The 23,270-nt window shown below is 47.5% G+C and overlaps 1 protein-coding gene across 4 annotated transcripts in view; it reads left to right on the top strand.

Annotated features, from left to right (window-relative positions):
- Positions 1-11,096: 11,096 nt before the first annotated feature.
- Itgal (integrin subunit alpha L) overlaps positions 11,097-23,270 on the top strand; it is a 38,133-nt gene continuing 25,959 nt past the window's right edge. For 3 of the 4 annotated variants that reach the window (XM_021169193.3, XM_021169192.3, XM_021169190.3), the window contains exons 1-11: positions 11,097-11,363; positions 12,360-12,459; positions 14,179-14,273; positions 14,383-14,450; positions 15,520-15,637; positions 15,754-15,884; positions 16,604-16,752; positions 19,504-19,636; positions 19,777-19,927; positions 21,189-21,262; positions 21,357-21,489. In XM_021169193.3, the coding sequence (XP_021024852.1) occupies positions 11,309-11,363; positions 12,360-12,459; positions 14,179-14,273; positions 14,383-14,450; positions 15,520-15,637; positions 15,754-15,884; positions 16,604-16,752; positions 19,504-19,636; positions 19,777-19,927; positions 21,189-21,262; positions 21,357-21,489 (1,207 nt within the window). In that variant the 5' untranslated portion in view covers positions 11,097-11,308. The remainder of the gene's footprint in view (positions 11,364-12,359; positions 12,460-14,178; positions 14,274-14,382; positions 14,451-15,519; positions 15,638-15,753; positions 15,885-16,603; positions 16,753-19,503; positions 19,637-19,776; positions 19,928-21,188; positions 21,263-21,356; positions 21,490-23,270) is intronic. The other variant, XM_021169191.3, reaches the window with a different exon arrangement.

The raw sequence follows: 23,270 nt of genomic DNA, 5'->3' as shown, positions 1-23,270 counted from the left end.
TCAATGTCTTGGAGGGGGCAGTGGCAGGTGACAGAACAAAAGAGCCCTCTAGGTTGAAAGGCCCCACCCTAGGTAATCTCCTTCTTAGTGGCAGCAAGGTCAGAGTCAGGATCAGCCTGCTTCAGGCTGGGGGAGCCTTCAGAAAAGGAAACTAAACCCTACTCCAAACCCACAGAAAACTGTGTTCTTGAGAACAGCGTGTGGGTAAATCATTTCCCACAGAGTTAGCCATCTATAAAATGCCCACAGTTGGAAAGAGGTGAGAGGCCCATCCTCGGGGAGAGAGCTCAACTGGAAACTTCAGCTTATGGCTTCCACTTCCCGGTCAGTCTCGGCCTTGCTGTGAGCCCTGCTGTCTGCCTGTTACTCACCTTTTGCCTTTGGTATAGAATAAGAGAAGGTTCTGGACTTCCTTTGGTCATGGCAAAGGAAGGTAGACATTTGCGTTGTCATCGTCGTTGTTGTCGTCGTCTCCTTCTTCTTCTTCTTCTTCTTCTTCTTCTTCTTCTTCTTCTTCTTCTTCTTCTTCTTCTTCTTCTTCTTCTTCTTCTTCTTCTTCTTCTTCTTCTTTTCCTCCTCCTCCTCCTCCTCCTCCTCCTCCTTCTTCTTCTTCTTCTTCTTCTTCTTCTTCTTCTTCTTCTTCTTCTTTTAAAGATTTATTTACTTATTTTATGTGTCTGAGTACACTGTCACTGTCTTCAGACACACCAAAAGAGGGCATCAGATTCCATTACAGATGGTTGTGAGCCACCATGTGGTTGCTGGGAATTGAACTCAGGACCTCTGGAAGAGCCTTCGGTGCTCTTAACCACTGAGCCTCTCCAGCCCGACATTTGCCTTCTTCTGGACCTGGACTCTCTCTCTCTCTCTCTCTCTCTCTCTCTCTCTCTCTCTCTCTCTCTCTCTCTCTCACACACACACACACACACACACACACACACACACCTGCCTTGAAGGCTTTTCAGTTCAGTGCATGTGACCTGGGATCTGAGGCTGCCACTAAGAGGCATCTCTTATCACTCTGTTTTAGAGGTGGTGCTGGTAAGGCAGTGATGGGGGTCTCTATCCCCATATAGATGCAGAGATGGCATGTTTTGTAGGATCAGAGCTGTGGGAAGCAGAAGTCCCAGGCTTACAGAGGAAAATGATTGACAGCACAGCCATGGCAGAGCCAGTCACTGGCTCCCAGGTCACTGGCTGTAAACCTCATGCTCTTTTGGTCATACACAAAACCAACCACATTTTGACCATTCACAAAATGAACCACAGGCCAGAGGTTGGAAAGGAAGGCCTGGCATGAGTCACTCAGTGACCCTTACCTACTCTGTGTGAATATAATCCCCAAGAGATACCATCCTGACAGAACTCTTACCTACGGTTTGCTCTGCTTAGCCCTCCCTCAGAAAAATAAAAAACACAGCTTCCTAGAACTTTAGAATGTCCATGCTCACCTACTATGAGATCTATGATATAGGATATCTTAGAATATGGTGGTGGACCTATAGAGATGTCCTCTCTTCAAGGTAGAGTCTCCTTATCTCTTGGAGCACTGTGGTAACCCCTACACTACTGTCAGATGACCAAAGCTCCTGTGTCACCACACTGGAGAGGAAGTGGTAGGTGGGGAACGTAAGCCAGACGACACCAGCTGACTGCAGTCAGCCTGTCCACCCTAAGTCTGTGCTTCTGCAGAGACATTTCAGTGGTTTGTTCGTGGCCTGTGGGTGATCAGCCTGGTGAGACTGGAAGAAAGCAAGGAGACCCCAGTGGGCTAGCAGGCCAGAGTTTCTGGTCAGAGGTCTATACGCTCCAAGCATGGCCAGAGGCTCACTACTTTTGCTCTTGCAAGATTTAAGAGCCATACAAGCAGTACACCAGCACATAGGCTGATTAGGGTGGCCATTAGTTGTGGAGGCTACTACCAGGTTACTTTTAGCCTTTCCTTATTTTTTATTCACTTATTTTTACTTGTATGGCTATTTTGCATTCATGTACGCATGTGAACTGTGTGTGGGGGCCTGGTGCCCATGGAGGTCAGAAGAGGACATCCAGTTTTCTCAGACTACAGCTAGGAATAGTTGTGAACCATGCTGAGGGCGCTAGGAACCGAACTCAGGTCCTCGGTAAGACCAACGAGCGCTCTTAACCAATGAGCCCGTGTTACTGCTAGTGGTCTTTGTAGATCCCCTAGGTCAGAGTACAAGACATTGGTGACCATTTCTCTGTATGCATGCACTTTTTTTTTTTCAGTTTTTTAAAACAAGATTTTAGTTCAGTTTTAATTGAAATACACCTCTTCCCTGTCTCCACTCTCCAACCCCCCCTCAGTTTCTTAGTTTTACTTGTGGGGTTGGGGAATCCAGGCCTGCCAAACCTCAGGACCTCTGGACAAGCATTCGCCAGAGCTTCCTTTCACTTCTACTTCATTTGAAAAAAAATTTTTTTTAAATTTTTATTTCATGTGCATTGGTGTTTTGCCTGTATATACGGCTGGGTGAGGGTGTGAGTTATAGACCTGTTTGTGCTGCTTCGTTGGTGCTGGCAACTGAACCCAGGTCTTCTGGAAGAGCAGCCAGTGCTCTTAACTACTGAGCCATCTCTCCTGCCCTGATTTGAAAATGGTATGTATTTATTTCGAGAAGGTTCTCATTTTGGGTAGTGCTGGTGTTTGAACCTCGGTCTCACGCATGTCAGACAGGTCATTCATACAGCTACGTCCTCAACCCTCCTCTGCAAATTGGCTCCAGTGACTTGTCAGTGAAATAGACTTGTCAGCAGGATCGAGGAGGGCAAGTGGCTAAAGAGCAATGGCTTCCTTCTTCCATGTCTTTTGTATAGGCTGCCAGCAGAAGGTATGGTCCAGATTTAAGGTGGATTGCTGAATCTCAGAAGATCTGGATTTAGGTGGGTCTTCCCAGTTCAAATAATCCTATTGGGGGGAAAATCCCTCCCAGGTGAACCTAGCCATTTGGGTTTTAGTTAACTTCAGATGTAGGCAAGTTGATAACCAAGAACAGCCATCACACAAGGCAAATGCTCTTTCACTGACATATAGACCCAGCCTTTGTTTTGTTATGTTTTGATTTAGAACTGTGGTGGTTTAAAAAATGGCCCCCATAGACCAAGAGGGAGTGGCACTATTAGGAAGTATGGCCTTGTTGGAGGAAGTACATCACTACAGGGTGGGTTTTGAGGTCTCAGAAGCTGAAGCCAGGTCAGTGTCTCACAGTCTCTTCCTGCTGCCTGATGATCTAGATGTAGAGCTCTCAGCTCCTTCTCCAGCACTAGCTCTGCCTGTGTACCACCATGCTTCCCTCCATGATGATAATGGACTAAACTTCTGAACTGTAAGCCAGCCCCAGTGAAATGGTGTCCTTTATGAGTGGCCAAGGTCATGATGTCTCTTCACAACAATAGAACCCTAACACTAGAATGTCACTGCATGGTCATGCTGGCTTTAAACTCACGTCCCAAGTGCTAGTATTACAGGTGAGGGGTACCGTGCTGAATGGAGAATTGTTGATCTGTGCTCTCTTTGACTGATAAGAAAGGCAAGGGGAACAATCCTGGTGGTGACAAATTTTGCAAATCATGTTGCTATTTCCTGATTACACTGTTGACTTCTGTCTGAGCTTTGAGGTCACCTTTGAAGCAGGGCTTCTCAGAGCTGTCATTACCTCACCAGTTTAAAACAGGAAGACGATTGTAGCTCTAGAAACGAGTTTCCAGCTGTGCCCTGTCAGCATGGAGCTCTGGCCTAAATGACCCCATCCTGGGCCCTCATCCCTGAGCATCCTTAGCAGGCAGGGCCTTTCCTCCAGAGATCAGTGAGTAGATTTGGTTTTTCCTTTTGTAGGATTTTGCGAATGGGGAGAGTATCAGCCTTTAGTCTTCCTATTCTTGCGTTTGTTTTTGATATTGGACTGTGAAGGCCTTAGGGACTGCATGTGGCAGCTGGCATTTTATTGAAGCAACTGTACAGACATTCACCTGGGATCTCTTAGTGTCCCAGAACTTGCTCTGTAAACCAGGCTGGCCTCAAACACAGAGATCCCACCTTGCCTCCACCTCCTGAGTGCTGGGATTAAAGGCATGCCCCACCATGCCTGGCAATTTGGTCCATTGTTTCCCCCTTTGGTTTTCTGAGATAGAGTCTCATTTAGCTCATTTAGTTTCAGTCTTGGTATGATCTTGAACTCCTGATCCTCCTGTCTCTACCTCTTCCCAAATGCTAAGATTATAGCTGTATGTCACTACACCTACATCCTTTCCTTTCCCTTCCCTTCCCCTTCCCCTTCCCCTTCCCTTCCCCTTCCCTTCCCCTTCCCCTTCCTCTCCCACCCCCCCACCTCTCTCTCTGAGGTGGGTCTTGCAATGTAGCTTAGGTTATTGAGCCTGGAATTCTTCCTGACTCAAACACTCAAATGTTGGAATTACAGTCCTGTGTCACCATGCCTAGCTGTCAGAAGTTTACGAAGCTGAAGAAGGCCACACTCAGGTGTCTGAAGTTAATATAGCAGTCCCACTGAAGGAGAAGAGCTGAATTATGACTACTAGTTCCAGGGAGGACCAAAGAAAAGTCGGAAGAGAAGGAATGAGGATGAGAGATAGTTCAAAGGACATGATAACTGACTAGGAAGGTGTGTGTGTGTGTATGAGAAAGAGAGAGAGAGAGAGAGAATGTGTGTATGTGTGTGTGATGTGTGTATGTGTGAGAGAGGATCAGACAGACTAAGAGAGACACACGTGCTGCCTCAGGACTTCCCCGATGTGGTCCCAGGCTGAGATCTTTGTGGCCAAGTTCCTCAGGGGAATCACTCTCTTGGCTTGCCTACAGATTTCCTGTAACTCTTGAGCCTCACAGTTTTCTCAGGCTCAGAGTTTTTTGTTTTGTTTTTTAAATTATTTATTATCGCTTTACACATTAGTCTTTCCTTTCCTTCTGTGCATGGCCTGCTTGTATGCCTATGAAGGTGTTAGGTTCCCTGGAATAGGAGCTGCAAACAGTTGGCCCGGCTCCTTTCTCTTTTTAAAAAGCCTTTATTTAATTTATGCATGTGGGGAGTCTAGGACGGCCAGATGGAGGCATCAGATCCTTGGAGCTGGAGCAGTAGGAGTTTGAGAGCCACCAACTTGGGCACCTTTCTCTGCTGAGCCATCTCACTATGCAGCTCAGGTTGACCTTGAATGCCACAAAATCCCCCTGCTTCGGTTGGGATTACCCAGCTGTGAGGGTTTCCTTCCGTCTCCCTGCCCTTCACACTCCGCTGGGCGTCTAACTTCCCATTTCTCCTTTTGTAATGAATGTACTTATTCTGCTTCTGTTTCTCCGCTGAAGTTTGGAAGCTCAGGACTTGCTCAATATGGCAGATTCAAAACTGTAGGGAGATCTGGTTCCCTTCAGCCTCAGGATGAACCATATATTAAGTTACACCTTGGTGCGTGTAACTACTATAAAACAATCTCTGCTATTGCTGGCTACTCTGCCCACAGTGGTCTTCCTGCCCCCATGGCTATCCCCATGAGGCAGTCTGCCCAAATTCCCTCGGTTTGCTTGCTGCCAAACCACTTACATTCCTTGTCATCTGCCCCCCTATAGCTAGCTGTCACAAATACCCGTAGCCCAGTAAAATCAAAACTCCAGAGGCTTGTAAATTATCAGTTAGATTTACATCAGTAAATTCTCAACCCACAAAATGCCCACATAATGAACCCAGAGTCAATTGATATTTATACAAGCTGCCCACCTAGACTGGACAAACTGCCCTATATTACTCTAATGCTCTTCTACGATATTCATAGCTACCTGTGGCTACTTCAAGTCACATGGATCCAGTTTGTCCTCTTCCTCCATCTTTCTCTGTCCGTTCTCTGTCTCTCTGTCCCTCTCTGTCCTGTCTCTAAAACTCTCAGCCTGCCTTCTTTTTCTACTGCCCAATCACAGGCTCTAGCCTTTTCTTTTCTTTTCTTTTTTTTTTTTTAAATTTTGGCAGTATCTTGTATCTTTTTTTTTTTTATAAGATTTATTTATTATATGTAAGTACACTGTAGCTGTCCTCAGACACTCCAGAAGAGGGCGCCAGACCTCGTTAGGGATGGTTGTGAGCCACCATGTGGTTGCTGGGATTTGAACTCTGGACCTCTGGAAGAGCAATCGGGTGCTCTTACCCACTGAGCCATCTCACCAGCCCCTAGCCTTTTCTTTTACCTGCCATCACCTGTGTGTCCACAGCAATCCACGCCACCTGAATCCGGCTAGATGACAGTTTAGGAGCTGGGTTTAGTGGTGCACCCATTGTCTAGGAGGCAGAGAATGGCAGACCTCTGAGTTCCAGGCCAGCCAGGGCTACACAGAGAAACCTTGGAGAGACACAGACAGACAGACAGACAGACAGACAGACAGACAGACAGAGACAGAGACAGAGACAGAGATGGGGGCTACACCAGTGAGGAAAGCCTCTGACCTTGCAGGCTGAAAAGATTGCTCAGCACAGAGAGAATTAAACTGTAATACAGCACCTCTGCCCTTATCCCGTCTGTTGTCAGCATGGGCGACAGCCTGGAGCCTCGTGGCACTGCCCCGGCTTCATCCTTCCTTAGCTTTTGAGACAGAGTCTTCCATTTTTCTAAATTACTCAAACTTGCCATCCTCCTGCTTTGGCCTCTCAAGTAGCTGTGATTACAGGTTTATGCCTTGTTTTTATGCTTTTTAAAATAAATAGTAAAATTACACATTCGTGTTGTTTAAAAAAATCAGTTAATAAAGAAATGTTTAAGGCTCATTCTACCAAAATTGCCACTGTTTAGAATCAGGTTGTGGAGGGATGTTGCGTTGTTGCTCACCTAGGAGGCATGAAGGCCTCGGACATTCTAGACCTAGTAAAAGAGGTATGATGGCACAGGGTGATGATCCCAGCACAGTGATGCTGGGGGCAGGAAGATCCAGAGGCACCCTCAGCTGTCTAGCAGCTCAATGTGTGTGTGTGTGTTTGAGGCAGAGTTCTTCTGTGTAGCCCTGGCTGTCTTGGAACTTGCTGTGTAGACCATGCTGGCTTTAAACTCAGAGATCTGTTCATTTCTTTCTCCAGAGTGCTGAGAATAAAGATGTACACCACCATGCCTGGCAAGATTTTTATTTTTAATACATTGATTGATTGATTGATTGATTGATTGATTGATTGATTGTAGGAGGGCATGCATGTGTGGGCCAGAGGACAATATTGGGGGAGTTGGTTCTTGATTTTTACTGTATGGGTCTCAGGGATTGAAGTCGAGTCACTAGGGTTGCAGCAAGTACCTTAACACACTGAATTATTTCATCAGCTTCATCCTCAAGATTTTCAAAATACACACATACAAATGTTATTTTGTTTTATCTTTGAGATGGAGTCTCATATACTCCAGGTTGGCCTTGAATTTACAAAGTAGCTGAGGATGGTCTTGAACTCTTGATCCACCTGCTCTTACTGTGTCTTTTTTTTTTTTTTTTTTTTTTTTCCGAGACAGGGTTTCTCTAGGTTCCTGTTGTCCTGGAACTCATTTTGTAGACCAGGCTGGCCTTAAACTCAGAGATCTGCCTACTTCTGCCTCTCAAGTGCTGGGATTAAAGGTGTGCACCACCACTGCCCAGTTTCCTTCTTGTTTCTTCTTCTTCTTCTTCTTCTTCTTCTTCTTCTTCTTCTTCTTCTTCTTCTTCTTCTTCTTCTTCTTCTTCTTCTTCTTCTTCTTCTTCTTCTTCTTCTTCTTTTGTTTGGTTTGGTTTGGTTTTTTGAGACAGGGTTTCTCTGTGTAGTCCTGGCTGTCCTGGAACTCACTTTGTAGACCAGGCTGGCCTCGAACTCAGAAATCTGTCTGCCTCTGCCTCCCAAGTGCTGGGATTAAAGGCGTGCGCCACTACCCTTCTTGGTTCTTTAGGCTTTATCCATACTTATTTATACAAATACATTTGTACTTTAAAGATTAAGGCCCCCAGATGATAAAGAAAGTTATGTAGTTGTCTTTCTGAGTTTGGGTACTTCATTTAATATTATACTTTCCAGACCCACCCATATTTCTACAAATGTCACAGCTTAATTTTCCTTACATCTGAATAGCACTCCAGAATGTATCTATATTACATGTTTGTTATCCATCATCAGTTGATGGGTGTCTAAGCTGCCTCAGTTTCTCTGCTGCTCTGAGCACAGAACACTAAGCTCAGAAGACCAAGTGGCGCTGTGGTAGAGTATTTATCATGTGCACAGGCCCAGGAGGAGTGGAGCTCACTCATATGGTAGTTAGAGTTTTCATTTTTGAGAAATTTCCATATTGATTTCCATAATTCTGTATTAGTTTGGGCTTCCACCAGGAGTAAATAAGAGTTCCTCTTTCCCCACATCCTCATCAGTGTTTGTTTGTTGTTAGATTTCTTCATGACAGCCATTTTGACTAGGGTGAGGCACAATGTAAGGTTTCTTCATGACAGCCATTTTGACTAGGGTGAGGCACAATGTAAGGTTTCTTCATGACAGCCATTTTGACTAGGGTGAGGCACAATGTAAGGTTTCTTCATGACAGCCATTTTGACTAGGGTGAGGCACAATGTAAGGTTAAGTAGTTTTAATTTACATTTCTCTGAGGACTGGGGAGATTGCACACTTTTAAAAATACTTATTGACCATTTGTTGTATTTTTTCTTCTGAGAAATATCTATTTCATGTTTTCCTTTTTCTCTTTCTGGTGGATGTAGTCCTGTCTTGCCTGGGATTTACTCTGTAGAGCAGCTGGCCTCAAACTCAGAGATCCCCCTGCCTCTGCTTCCCAAGTGCTGGGCTAGTGTCAGCACAGCTGGCCTAGAGCTGTATGGTGAAGTGTATTTCCCATGTTTTCCTGTAACACTTTGAGTATTAAAGACTTTGACCTACTTTGAGTTGATTTTTCTTCCGGGTTAGAGACATCACTCATTTTATCTTTCTGCAGTTGGACACCCAGCCCTGCAAGCACAAGGTGCTAAGTGTTCTTTCCACTGCACGTTTTTGGACACTTATGTCAAAAAGAAAGTGGCCAGTTCAGTCACTGTTAATATATTCAGACCTAGTGTGTTGTTTCTAGGAAGCCAATACAGAAGAAGACTGCTGTGTAAGGCCAACCTGGGCCAATCAAGAGCCTATCTTAAACAAAAACCAAACACACAGAGAGTGAAAGAGACACAGACATACACTCATTTAAAAGCTTTCTCATATATGTTCATGAAGTCGTACAGTCATCTCTACCATCTCAACCCAGAACATGAAACATTAAAGAACTTGACAACAACCCCCCCCACCCCCCCGCAGCCTCGCTCTCCTCCTGCTCCTTGGCAGTTACTCATCCACACTTCATCTCTTCAGGCTTACCTGTCTGGGGGCTGGGGACGCAGTTCAGTGATAGACAACTGAAATACAAGCCTGAGGCACTACATTTGATTCCACCACCACACACATACACATTTACTTATTCTGGACACGTCACTCAAATGAAATTCCACATCTGAGACTTTGCACCTGGTTGCTCCCCCTCCCCCCCACCCCCGGCTGTTTTCAGGGTCTGTCTGCACTGTAGTTTGCCTTAGGGGTACCTCATGCCTGTTTCCACCCCCATTTGCAGGTCTTATAGGCTGCCGTGCTCTTTCTATAATAACTAATGTTGTTTGTCAGCCATTTCTATTTCATGGTTAAAGAAATGTCTGCCTGGGCGGGCAGGTAGTTTAGTGGGAGAGTGCTTGTTGAAAACATAAATAAATGGCTGGGCGTGATGCCACATGCCTTTAATCCCAGAACTCTGGAGGCAGAGGCAAAGAGATATTCATGAGTTCGAGGCCAGCCTGGTATATGGAGTGAGTTCTAGGACAGCCAGGGGTACGTAGAGAAACTTTGTCTCAAAACAAAACGAAACCAACAAACAAACAAAGAAAAACCCAACAAAACAACACCCCCCCCCCTAAATAATATGAACTGAGGGGCAAAGCTTTGTAATAGAATGCATCAGTTTGATCCCTGCACTGCGAAAATTATTGTTATTTTTGATTTTGAAAAATATATTTATTTATAAAACTTTGAATGTTTAAAAATTACTATGTGTGTACGATGGGGAGCGGGGAACACATGGGGAGGGCAGAAGACAACCTTGACCTTTGACCTTTATGTGGGCTCTGTGGGTGGAGCTCGGACTGTCAGGCTAACACCTCAAGTCCTTTTAGTCACTGAGCCATCTTATGGGCCCAGTGATTTTTTTTTTTTAAAGAAAAGAAATAAAAAAAGAATCCCCCCAAAAGTTGTCTTTTTAAAGTTGTTATTGAGTTGTCTTTGTGTCCTGAGTTCTTTTTCTTTTTCTTTTTTTTAAGAAACAAAATTAACCAAATGGTAGTGGTGCATGCACACCAGTAACCCCAGAGGCAAGCAGATCTCAGATCTCAGATCTCTGAGTTCGAGGCCAGCCTGGTCTACAGAGTGAGTTCCAGGGCACCGAGGGCTACACAGAGAAACCCTGTCTTGGGAAAAAATGTGAAAAAAGAAAAGGAGGAGGAGGAGGGGGGGGGAGGAGGAGGAGGAGGAGGAGGAGGAGGAGGAGAAAGGAAGGAAGGGAAAAGGAAAGGAAAGGAAGAAAAGAAAAAAGAAAAGAAAGGAAAGGAAAAGAAAAGAAAAGAAAAAAGAAAAGAAAAGAAAAGAAAAGAAAAGAGAAAAGAAAAGAAATTAGCTTTGAAGCCTGCAGCTCTGTGGCTTGCTCCAGGCTCTCTTTCCTGCATGCATCCTTTTGTCACCCACAATCTTCCTGTGTGGTTCAAGCAGGGACGCTTTAGGGATGCTTCCTGAGCAACCCTCTATCTGGCTTGTTTGTTTGTTTGTTTGTTGTTTTAGATAATATAATTACAGCACTTCTCCCCTCCCCCCTTACGCCCCCCCCCCCCCTCCTCCCTCCCTTCTATCAGGCTTTGAAGAGTCTTCCGGGGCCTGGTATGAGAGCGGAGGTTGCCTAGCTGAAGTGGCAGTAATTTAACCGCCTTGCTGTCTGCTCTTGGATGATGTGAAAATGCAAGTAGGCACAGGAAATGTATCTAACCTGCTTATACTTCCTCTCTGAACAGAGAGGTTTCACAACCCGGACAGGAGCGCACCCCTCCTTCCACCCCCACCCAGTGTCATCAGCCTGGCAGCCCTGAGAAAGTTATACTGGAAGGGGCCCCATGCAAGAGAAGCCACCATTTCCCTCTTCCTCCCGGGTCTAGGTTGCCAGCAAATCTTAAGAGCTCTCTGAGATCGAGTCCGGACCCACAGGTCCCTCCTAAGCGCAGATGAGTTTCCGGATTGCGGGCCCCAGACTTTTGCTACTGGGACTCCAGCTGTTTGGTAGGAAATCCAGGAGGGATGGGAAAGGGACATTGTCTGTGACAGGGGAAACCAGAAGGCTCTGTAGAGCCAAAGAAGACGAGGAGACTCCAGGGGATGGACGGTATAGGTGATGTGGGACCCAGGAATCCCGGCGAGAGAAGAGGGAACCTACACAAACTTGAAGCATGATATCGAAGGGCGTGGAAGGAAGAGAGGGTGGGAGGTGGAGTGAGCCTTCACGTGTTTAGGTAGATGGTTGGAAGGACTCAGGATGGGAGGAGAAGGCTGGGTTAGGTTTCTACTCCACCTCCTTTGTATTATGTCTGCTTGGGAGTTTTGGACACCTGAAGGGAGGTGAAGAGGGTACCCTCATCTCTGATATCCAGGATACAAGGCGCTAAGTCTTTCTGTAAGGAAAGTTGGACCAGAAAAGGACAGTTTAGAGGCTGCAGAGGGCACTCTAGCTGCCTAAGATGGGGGAGGGGGCGGTGTTGGATTTTAAAAGGTTAGGAGATACCTGTGTCTGGTGGGTAGAGTTGGGAAACTTAAGTCACCTGCTGGGTTCTGGGTATGGTGACTCCATGAGGCTGGTCACTTCTCAGGTGCTGGGATGCAAGGTGCCCAGAGAAGCGCAGTCAGTGTGGCAGCCATGGGGCCTCAGGGCAGACTCTTTTGGTCCCTGCCTGGGAACTTGGTCATTCTATGCCTGGAGGCCCGCTCCCTGGCTTCTTTCTCATGGTCCTCCGCCTTCTTACCCTTCCTTCTTTCCCAATAGGTCCAAGGGGAAGTTGAGTCCTCTGGGTCTGGGAGGAGTTACCCTGGGAGACAGACTGTGTCGTCTCCTAGTCTCTAGTCCAGGCCTCAGAGGGAAAGTCCTGGCGCCACCCATCTGTGCTTGGGTGTAGGCAGCCTCAGAGCATGATTGGGTTTGGAGGAACAGGCCCCAGAAGCAGCACTAGTCTCTGTGTGTGTGGGGTCCAGATAGGGAGCAGCTGATTGCTTTTCTCCCCACAGCCAAGGCCTGGAGCTACAACCTGGACACACGGCCTACGCAGAGCTTCTTGGCACAAGCTGGAAGACATTTTGGGTACCAGGTCTTGCAGGTTGGAGATGGGTGAGCTATTATTCTTTCAACTATCCTCCAGCAGCAGGGTATGCAGGGCCCCACATCTGCCCAGGGGTTGGGGTGGGGACTGTCCCATGTCAGGGGTTGGCCTCCCTTCTGCGAGTGTCTGCTAGGTGGAATCTATGAAACAGGAGCAAGGCTCTCTCTAGTACCATAGAGTGAGGGTGATGGGTCCTAAGCCACACGAGTGTCTGAGGACCATCTCCTCTCTGCTTCCCAGTTCAAAGCCTAGCTAAGCACATAGTAGGACAGGCTTGGGCATTGATGGCTTTGTTGTTGTTGGTGGTGGTGCTGCTGTTTGAATACCAGGTCTATGTGTGTTAGGCAGGCTCTCCATTGAGCTGCATCATGGTTTGTGTTCTTTGGTTGGAGACAGGGCCTCTGTAGATCAGTTTGCTTCTACATTTGCTGTAGCTGAGCAGAGCCTTGAACTTCTGACCCCCCTATCCTCTACTTCTGAGGTGCTGGGGTCACAAGCAGATGCCACCAGACCTGGTTTCTTTTTTATTTTCTTTTTGAGACAGGATCTTATTAAATTCCCACAGGTAGCTTGGGGCTACTGTCCTCCTGCCTCTGGCTGTCTCTGAGTAGCAGAGGTGACAGGCCTATGTCACCAACACCTAGTCACAAATAGCTTTTGAACTGATGGCTAACTCAAGGTGCCCACCTAACAGACACTCTTTGGGCCTTGAATTTTTCTAGTATGCAAATGAAATGAAGCTTTAACTTCTAGAATTATGTTATTTGGCTATTAGGAAATAGGGGCCACTCCAGAGCTCACCTGGAGAGTAAGAGCTGTATTGCCGTGGCAGCAAGTTTTAAGCATACAGTTGTTATTGTTGTTGTTGGGCTGCGTGTTTATGTGAATGCTCTCGTGCACATGTGGAAGTTAGGACAACCTGCTGGAGTCAGTTCTCTCCTTCTACTGCTTAGGAGAGCAAATCTGACTCAGGTTCTCAAGCCTGTTAAGCGACCGACAACGAGCCTAGCATCACTTTGAAGTGCTTGTTAAGATACATGGCCCCGTGATAGATATGGGTCCATCCAATTAGACCAGCACCATTTGTTAAAGATGCTTTCTTTTTTCCATTGTATGGTTTTGGACCTTAGTGGGAGAAGATTCATTTAGGCCTATAACGACTGGATAGCCCAGGGTGGGGTGGTACCCAAAGGGGGTCTTCCCCTTCTCTGAGGATAAAGGGAGGGGGTAATGGGGAGTGGGACTTGTAAAGATGAGACTGGGAGGAGAGGAGGGAGGGGAGGTGAAATTGGGATATAAAATGAATTAGAAAAAAAAGATACATAGCCAGGTGGTGGTGGTGTACACCTTTAATTCCAGCACTTGGGAGGCAGAGGCAGGAAGATCTCTGAGTTTGAAGCCAACCTGGGCTCCAGAGTGAGTTTCAGGGCAGCCAGGGTTACATAGAGAAACCCGGTCTCAGGGGAAAAAAACCTTAATGGATTGTGGGGCACAATTTTAATCCCAGCACTTGGAAAGGAGAAGGAAGCTGGATCATTCTGTGAGTTTGAGGCTAGCCTGGTCTACATAGCAAGTTCTAGGACAGCCAAGGCTACCTGTATAGTGAGACCATGTCTCAAAGAAAGGGGGAAAAGAAAGAAAAGAAGGAATGGGTAGGAAATAAGAAAAGAGGAACTAGGTGGGCAAAGTCCTGGGCAGGTTCATTTCAAGTGAGATTTTCCCATCAGGGTTGTCGTGGGAGCTCCAGGTGAGGGGGACAACACAGGAGGCCTCTATCACTGCCGTCCAAGCAGTGAGTTCTGCCAGCCAGTCAGCCTACATGGTGAGTATGGAGGGAAGGTGAGGGGACGTGCCTTCCCAGGAAACCTGAGGCTGACCCCAACACGCCTGACTACCTGAGTCCTTCCATCCTGCCTTTCCTGTGCCTACAGGTTCTAACCATACCTCCAAATACTTGGGAATGACTCTGGCAACAGACGCCGCCAAGGGAAGCCTTTTGGTAAGAATTTTGTATGATGGCATCAGAGCCCATGGAGCTGAACTACACAGATGAACTACACAGTACCAGTAGAGATGTTGAAAAGGGGTGGGAGGAGGAGCCAGATGTTGGGGTACTGACCTGCAATCCCAGCACAGGGATAGCGGAGACAGCCTGGACTGCACAGTTACAAACCAGCCTGGGCTGTATAATGAGACCCTGTCTCAGAAATAAAAAAATCTGACAAACTGTTAGTAGCGTCCGAGAGTTGACTGAACTGCTACTTACTAAGAACGGACAAGTCTATAGTCTTTTCTCACATAGTCTGGATATACATAGCTGGTACATAGCTGAGGTTGTCCTTGAACTCTTGATGTCGCTGCCTCTAACTGAGCTGTATACAGGCCGCTTATGTTTATTTTTAATTTTATAATAGTTGCTTTTTTTTTTCTCCCCCTGAGACAAGGTTTCTCTGTGTAGCCCTGGCTGTCCTGGAACTCTCTCTGTAGACCAGGCTGGTCTCACACTCAGAGATTCACTTGCTTCAGCCTCCCCAGTGCTGGGATCACAGGCATGTACGTGCCTCTAAGCATCATGGGATGCAGTGCTTAATTGTCACTTCTTTACTTATCTACTGTCACAGATCAGGCATTGTGCTGAATTCCATGGGACAAGGCTGTAAGAGGCAAAGATGTACAAAGGACAAAAGCCCTGTCTATAAATATGCTGCCTGACAGCACAGAGCAGTCATAAATGCAAGGAGTAGTACTGCATATTCTGGAAGAGTGAGGTTTGATTTGTTGAATGCAGGATGTGTGGTTGGGAGGGGCAAGTCCTTAGAAATGTGGGGCGATGTCCATCTGTACCCAGAACACACGATGAACTACGAAGGGTTAGATGCCATTCCAAAGATGTGAGCATCCATTGTTATAGAACGCTAGCTGCCTTAGAGGCAAAAATGCCTTGCTTTGAAAACCCTTTGGAAGTGAGAGAGGGGACAGGACTCTGGAGGCTCTTATTCTCTGCTGATAAAGCCTGTAAGACACAAAGCACAAGGAAGCCTTGCCTTTCCCTCTTTTCCTCTCTTCAGGCCTGTGACCCTGGACTGTCGCGGACATGTGATCAGAACACTTACCTCAGTGGCCTCTGCTACCTCTTCCCCCAGAGTCTGGAGGGACCTATGTTACAAAATCGTCCTGCCTATCAGGGTGAGGAATTGGAGACCCAGTGGGTAAAAATACCTTTGAGAAGCTGGTTTCCACAGGAGCCAGCACAACAGGCTAAGCTTTTATCAGTCAGACTGGTTTGCATGTCATCTCTGCAGAATGTATGAAAGGCAAAGTCGACCTGGTGTTTCTGTTCGATGGATCACAGAGCTTGGATAGAAAGGACTTTGAAAAAATCCTGGAATTCATGAAGGATGTGATGAGGAAGCTCAGCAACACTTCCTACCAGGTACCAGAGTGCACCCAGACATCAGGACCCTAAGTCACAGACCCAAGATGTCCACCTGGACTGGCTTGGGCCGTTACGTGGATTATGAGATGTGTCTTCAGAAAGCGTGGTTGTGGCTGCGCCTGTAACTCTGGCAGCATCGAGAGCCAGGAGTTAAACTCGGCCCAGTTCTCTGGAGCTGTTTCTGTGTCTGTCTCCATCGTCTGTCTCTGCTGTCTTTGTAGATGGGCTTCCTTTCCTCATTAGAGTTCAATGGGTAGAAAACTAAATTTTCATGATAAAGTTCCAAAAGGCCGCTTCAGCTACCTCCTTCTACAAAGCCCCAGTTCTAAAGAGATTCTGGCTGGCCCAGCATCAGTTGGGTGGCTGTCTGGTCGAGCTAACCCTGTCCAGTGTAGGGGGTTTTCTTCACAGACATAGTTACTGGGAGCTATCCTTACTGGTGAGTTAAGTGGGCCTAGAAACCAGGAGCCCAGCACACGTCTCTAGATAAGAAAGCAGAGGTTTCTTTAATTTTGTTTCTACTACATCTGTTTATATTTATCTGAGGCAGGGAAGTGGAGTTGGGTTACTTGGGGCTGCAGAAGAAGCAGAGCCTGGTGTTGGGAAGTTATCTGAATGGGCAGTGCTTGCCCAGCAATCACAAGGTCCTGGCGCCACAGCTGTGGGGGAAGCAGAGCCTGGAGCCGATGGTGAGAAGGGATGTCTTTCTTTCCTAGTTTGCAGCCGTCCAGTTCTCCACAGACTGCAGAACAGAATTTACTTTCTTGGACTACGTTAAGCAGGACAAGAACCCCGATGTTCTGCTAGGCAGCGTGCAGCCCATGTTCTTGCTGACCAATACCTTTCGTGCCATCAACTATGTGGTGTAAGTTCCCTTTTGAGGAAAGACTTGCCCGAGTCTAGGTGTTTGTTTGATGTGAGCTAGGTCTTTCAGCGGTGGAAGACAGGAAGTTACTGGGCAGGAGCAGACTGTGGCATTTGATTGTATAAAGTCAAGAGGAGAGCAGCATGTGATTGGCCCACACCTTATAATGCAGCTTGGGGAGGCCTCTGAAGGAGAATTTTGAGTGTTATAGGTTGAGGCTAGCCTGGGCTATATAGTAAAACCCTGTCCTTTCCCAACCATCGTCCTCTAAATCAGGGGATCAGAATGATGGCTTAGCAGTTAAAAGGACCCAGAGTTTGGATCCCAACACTCATGTAACAAGTATCCAGGATACACTTGTAACCCCAGTTTTGGAGGAGATAGAGACAGGAGGATCACTGAGACTTGCTGGTTTCCAGTCTAGGTAAGAACACATGAGCCCCGGGATCAAGGAGAGATCCTGTTGTGAAATACACAGAGAGCGATAGCGATAGCAATAGCTGAAGACACAATGTGTCTCTCTATGGCCTGCACTGGAGGATAGTGGAAGACACAATGTGTCTCCTTATGGCCTGCACTGGAGTGCGCAGGGATGTTTACACACATGCACACACAGAGAAATCTTTAGAAATTTTCCCTAAACCTACCTTGAGCCAGGCATGAGGGTGCCTCCTCCTAATCTTCCTGCCTCAATCTCCCAAGTTCTAGGATTGCAGGTGTGCACCACTATATCCAGCTGGAGAGGGATCCTGCTGATCAGACTTCTTAGGTGTGAGGACCTGAGCCACACAGACCCCGAGGAAACTTTCCATCACAAACATCTTAGATCATCAATTTATAAAGAGACAGGTTGCTTGGGCATGTAGTTTGGGCAGCATACGTGTGCTAGTGAGATTGGATCTCGGGGCCCCATGGTGCTAGCAAGCATGCTAGGGGCCCTGTGGTGCTAGAAAGCTTGCTCCCACCAAGCTCCCACCCTTGCCTCAGTTTTGGAAACGTCAGTCCATGATCATCCAGGCTCTACTGCTATGGATTATTGTGGTCCATCATGGACCACAGGAAGGTATGGCAGAGGTGACCCAGAAGTCAAGGAGAAAAAGGAGGAAGAAGGCATGGTCCCCTTCAATGACTTCAAGAGCTCTCACTAAGTTCCAGTTCCTGAAAGTCCCATCAGCTGCTGACAGTGCCACTCAGGAGACTAAGCCTTGGTGGACACTTATGAGCCAACTTTAGCATATTTGGAATGTTCAAGAAGAGCCAGATGTGGTGGCACATGAGTCTAATGTCAGCATTCAGGAGGCAGAGGCAGAGGCAGAGGCAGAGGCAGAGGCAGAGGCAGAGGCAGAGGCAGAGGCAGAGGCAGAGGCAGAGGCAGAGGCAGAGGCAGAGGCAGAGGCAGAGGCAGAGGCAGAGGCAGAGGCAGAGGCAGAGGCAGAGGCAGAGGCAGAGGCAGAGGCAGAGGCAGAGGCAGAGGCAGAGGCAGAGGCGAGGCAGAGGCAGAGGCAGAAACCTACATAATGCAGCCCTGTATTGCTTTTGTAGAGGACAGAAGTTTTGTTCCCAGCACCCGTGCTGGGCAGCCTGTACCTCCAGCTCCAGGAGATCTAGTGCCTTCTTTCTGCCCCTGCACATGCATGTACCCAGCATGTATCCATGTGCACACGCTCCCACAGAGACACATGTGAATACACATAATTTAACTAAAAAAAGAAACAGCCAAAACCCCAACCCAAAATCTTGAAGGAAGAAAAGGGAACCAGGCCAACTCTGTGGCTGGAGAGAATAATGGAGAGGTGACACTGCAGAAGGTGTGGTGAGAGGCATGGTGGTAGAGTCCAGATGACTGAGAACTGAGGGGACCCAGCAGATGTGGTGAGAGGCATGGTGGTAGGGGATCAGATGAGTGAGGTCTGAGGGTCTGTAGTGAGGCCTTGGCTTCCCCAGAATAAGTCATAGGGCGTTCTGAGCACAGCAGCCATGGTCTGACTTACGTTTATTTGTGTTTTGCCTTATTTTTTGAGATATAGTCTTATTCTTTTAGTTCAGGCTAGCCCCTAACTCACAATACTCCTGCCTTAACTTTCCGAGTCCTGGGATCAAAGACATATTATACCTTTGTGCCCAGTTCTGATTTATGTTTTTAAAAGATTCCTCTTGGGTTGAGTGTCATGGCACATGCTGGCACTCTAGAGGTGGAAGCAGGTGGGTCTTTGGGAGTTCGAGGCCAATCTAGTTTACATAATGAGTTCTAGACCAGCCAGGGCTATATAGACCCTGTCTTGAAAATAGATAAATAAAAAAGAAAGGCAAAGATTCTTCTGCTGTAGCAGAAGACGCGGTGGGGGGAGAAGACGCTGCTGATAAATTGCTTGCTTGGGAAAAGTAACTCCAAGCTTCTGTGACCACAAAGTCCTTTCCCCAGTGGAATTTCATATAGACAAACACCTGTAGCTGACTAACTTGTGGTTGTCATGTGAAACCCAGAGTCACCCTACCTCAAACTTCCCCATTGCTACAAGTAGATTCTGGGACACACCAGAGCAGAGTGAAGCCCACCAGTCTAGAGGGAGAGGGTGGTCAAGGGGTGAGGTGGGAGTGGGCTAGGAGAAGACCAGAAGGCTTGGAACACCTGCCTGGTAAATTGGAGAGAGGCTTTTGAGTGATTGGGTGGCCAATGGTTCAGTGAGCAGTGGGGAGGGGCCTTGGGCTCTGCTGTGGGAGGCATCTCACGTCCCCTCTCCTTGGACTCAGGGCACACGTGTTCAAAGAAGAGTCTGGTGCCAGGCCAGATGCTACCAAGGTGCTTGTCATCATTACAGACGGGGAGGCAAGTGATAAAGGCGACATCAGCGCGGCCCACGACATAACCCGCTACATCATCGGGGTATGGCGCCCAGACCCGTGTGGTCTCACCTCTTCTTCTGAGGCCTAAGCTCCCTCCTCGCCGTGCTAAGATCTTCTGGCTGATAGAAAACTAGTCAGAGATTTTGGGGTGCTGCAGCCCTCCCATCTCCCCCCTCACAGATTGGCAAGCATTTTGTGTCCGTACAAAAGCAGAAGACGCTCCACATATTTGCCTCAGAACCTGTAGAGGAATTTGTCAAGATTCTGGACACCTTCGAGAAGCTGAAGGATCTTTTTACTGACCTGCAGAGGAAGATTTATGCTATTGAAGGTGAGTCTCAGACCCTGGCAGCGAGTGGGGAGTGGGGTCTGGGTAGAAGGCTCACCAGTCCTTCACTAACTGTAGGCTTCACATTACAGAAGATAGGCAACAGGGCAGGAGCCAGATGCGAAGAGTGCCCACAGGCCCTCTTTCCTGACCTAGAATACAAAGAGGTTTTGGATAAAGTCAGCAGACAGAGGACTGATAAGGGAGGGGACATTTCCCTAGGCAGCCAAGTGTGCAGGATCCATAGGGAAGTCCCCTGTGCCAGGCCATAGCCTTGGCGACCAACTCGGTGGAAGATACATTGTGGTGCGCAGGGTAGGTAGACCAGGTCAAGGACCTTTGCTGCATCTCGCTTGCTATGAAACCTCTTCCTGCTCTGTTGTTCACTTTACTCTTGTCTGTTAACTGAGAACAACAAGGACCGGTCGTGGTGGTACATGTCTTTAGTCCTGGCACTCAGGAAGCAGAGGCAAGAGGATCTTTGTGAGTTCAAGATCAGCCTGATCCACAGAGTTCCAGAACAGACAGGACTACATAGAGAGACCCTGTCACCCCCACAAAAGATAAAAGACAAGACCAAGATTCATGGATGTAAAACTTAGCTGCTGTGTTAGTCTCCGTGGCCTCTGTAACAAAGCACCAAAGGCTGGTTGTCCTAAAATAACCTTGTCTCTGTTGCTGAGATGCAACCCTATGGCCAAGGCTGCTTACAGATTGAAGGCTTATTTGGTCTTTGGTTCCCTCAACTGTAGAACTCTTAAAATATACATACTATTTTATTTACTCTTTGAGAATTTCATACATATGTAAAATTCTATTTTATTTTGGCTCTGGCTGTTCTAGAACTCACTCTGTAGACCAGGCTGGCCTCAAACTCACAGAGATCCTCCTGCCTCTGCCTCCCGAGTGCTGGGATTAAGGGTGTGCACTGTCACTCCAGACTCAATATACAGTGTATTTTAATTATTTTCCCACTCTCACCCTCTAACTCCTTCCAGAACGCCCCCCACCCCCCACATGCCTCCTCCCAATGTCTAGCCCCCAATTAAAAAAAAACAATGAATAGTCTGAGAACACTTATCACTGCCTGTATTCGTGTAGATGTGGGGCCATCTGCCGGAGTCAGATCCCTGAAATGCAGTGACTGTGACACTCAGGTTTATGCTTTCTACCTTGTTCAAAGGTCAAGTTGTTGTGCCTTTTGCTCACTGTTCACCCAAATATCTCCTTTCTTATTTTTCCTTGGGTCTCCTTTGTCCCTCAGGCACAAGCAAACAGGACCTGACATCCTTTAATATGGAGCTCTCCTCCAGCGGGATCAGCGCAGACCTCAGCAAGGTGCACAGCGATGAGCTGAGGGGTGCTGAGGGATCTAACTGACTCCAGCTGGCTCGGGATAACACTCACCCTAGTCCTCTCCTTCCCTGAGCAGGGCCATGCAGTTGTGGGAGCTGTTGGGGCTAAGGATTGGGCCGGGGGCTTTCTGGACCTGCGTGAAGACCTGCAGGGTGCCACGTTTGTTGGGCAGGAACCGCTGACCTCAGATGTGAGAGGGGGTTACCTGGGTGAGCACTTTGCCTTTCTGCTGGGTTTTTGTTGTTGTTATTGTTTGTTTGTATTTCTGGTTGGAGAGGCCAGAGAGTAGCTCAAACCTGTTTTCAAAATAATAGTGGATTCTCTCCCATTCTCTCTTTCTCTCTCAGGAGGGGTAGGTCTGAGTCTTTCCTAGTCCAGGCTGGCTAGGAACGCACGGCAATCTTTTTATCGTAGCTTCCCACATGCTAGATTACAGGTGTGAACTTTTTTGTTTTTTTTTTTTATTAGACAAGCTGTTTTGTATTCTAGACCAGCTTGTATGAGCATGCCACAGGGAATGTGTGGAGGTCAGAGGTCGTCTTGCGAGTGTCTGCTTTTCTTCCTACCATGTGTGTTCATTTTTGATGGTCAGGGATCAAACTCAGACCATCTACTCCGGTGGCAATAGCCGTTGCCTGCTGAGCCTTCTCAACAGCCCAGTTTTGTTTAATTTCAAGGATTCTTTTCATCTAGGCATGGCGATGATGGCTCGGGCCTGTAATCTCAGCATTTGGGAGGTTGAGGCAGGAAGATTGTGAATTCAGAGGACATTATGGCCTAAATAGAGAGATTCTGTCTTCAAAGGAAGGGGAGGGTGGGGGGATTGGAATGACAGGTCAGAGTTTAACTGTTTTGTTGCTCATGCCCAGGACCTGAGTTCAGGTCCCAGCATCCACACTGGGCAGCTGCACAACCACCTGTAATGTAACCCCAGCTCCAGGAACTCTCTTCTGGCCTCACACACACACACACACACACACACAGAATAAAAAAAAAATCAGCCAAGTGGTAGGAGCACACACCTTTAATCCCAGCACTTGGGAGGCAGAGGTGGGCCAATCTCTGAGTTCAAGGCCAACTTGGTCTACAAAGTGAGTTCCAGGACAGCCAGGGCTACACAGAGAAACCCTGTCTCAAAAAACCAAAACCAACCAAACAAAAGTCATGCTAGGCACCGAGAAAAAGAAGCACGTCTGTCTGTCTGTCTGTCTGGTCACAGGTGCCAGCGTCAGTCTGTTCATACCCTGTTGAGGTCTCACCCTGTGCTGTTCTAGGCTTCTGGGCCACCTGAGGTGCTCTTCCCAGGCCGCCATGGGGCCTCACCCTGAGGCTCCTTCAGCTCACTCCCTGCAGTCTGCCTTTTGTGTTTCTTACTTGACCTTAGCTCTCACTAGTGGGAAGCTAAGCACTGTGTGCTTTTCTGATTCTCAGAACCACTTCCGAGCAGCTGGTACTGTCCCTGTCTGTCTCTGTCTCTGTCTGTCTATCTCTCTCTCTTTGTTGTTATTGTTTAGATTATGCACAGGCTGAGAGGGGGCATGGGATGATTTTCTCCAGGCCATTAGCTAGAGAGTCAGAACACTGAGATTTGAGCCATGTCTCAGACTCTCCTCAGGTGTGTGCCTCACAGGTACATGAACTGAACAGGGGTGAGGTGCAGTCTCTCCCGGCTCTTTGCCTCTGATTTGCTTGTTTTCAGTTGCTCTGCAAAAAGAATAAGAATCTTGAACCATATTTACTTGTGTGTGTGTCACACACACACACACACACACACACACACATACACACACGTTGTGGGGGTAGAGACCAAAATTCCCAACCTGAACTCACTATGTAGACCAGGCTGGCCTTAAACTGAAAGATATACCTGCTTCTGCCTCCCGAGTGCTGTGGTTAAAGAGCTTGGAACCATATTTACTTTGCGTTATTCATTGTGGCAACACCTGGAGCAGCAGCTGGGGGCATGTGATGTCTTCTTCCTGCCAAGCTT

The sequence above is a fragment of the Mus caroli genome, unplaced genomic scaffold (assembly GCF_978045245.1).
Source record: "Mus caroli unplaced genomic scaffold, Mus_caroli_1 scaffold_8, whole genome shotgun sequence".
In the NCBI taxonomy this organism is placed as follows: domain Eukaryota; kingdom Metazoa; phylum Chordata; class Mammalia; order Rodentia; family Muridae; genus Mus; species Mus caroli.
The sequence above is the reverse complement of the archived record's forward strand: the minus strand, read 5'-3'. Positions and strand labels throughout refer to the sequence as shown.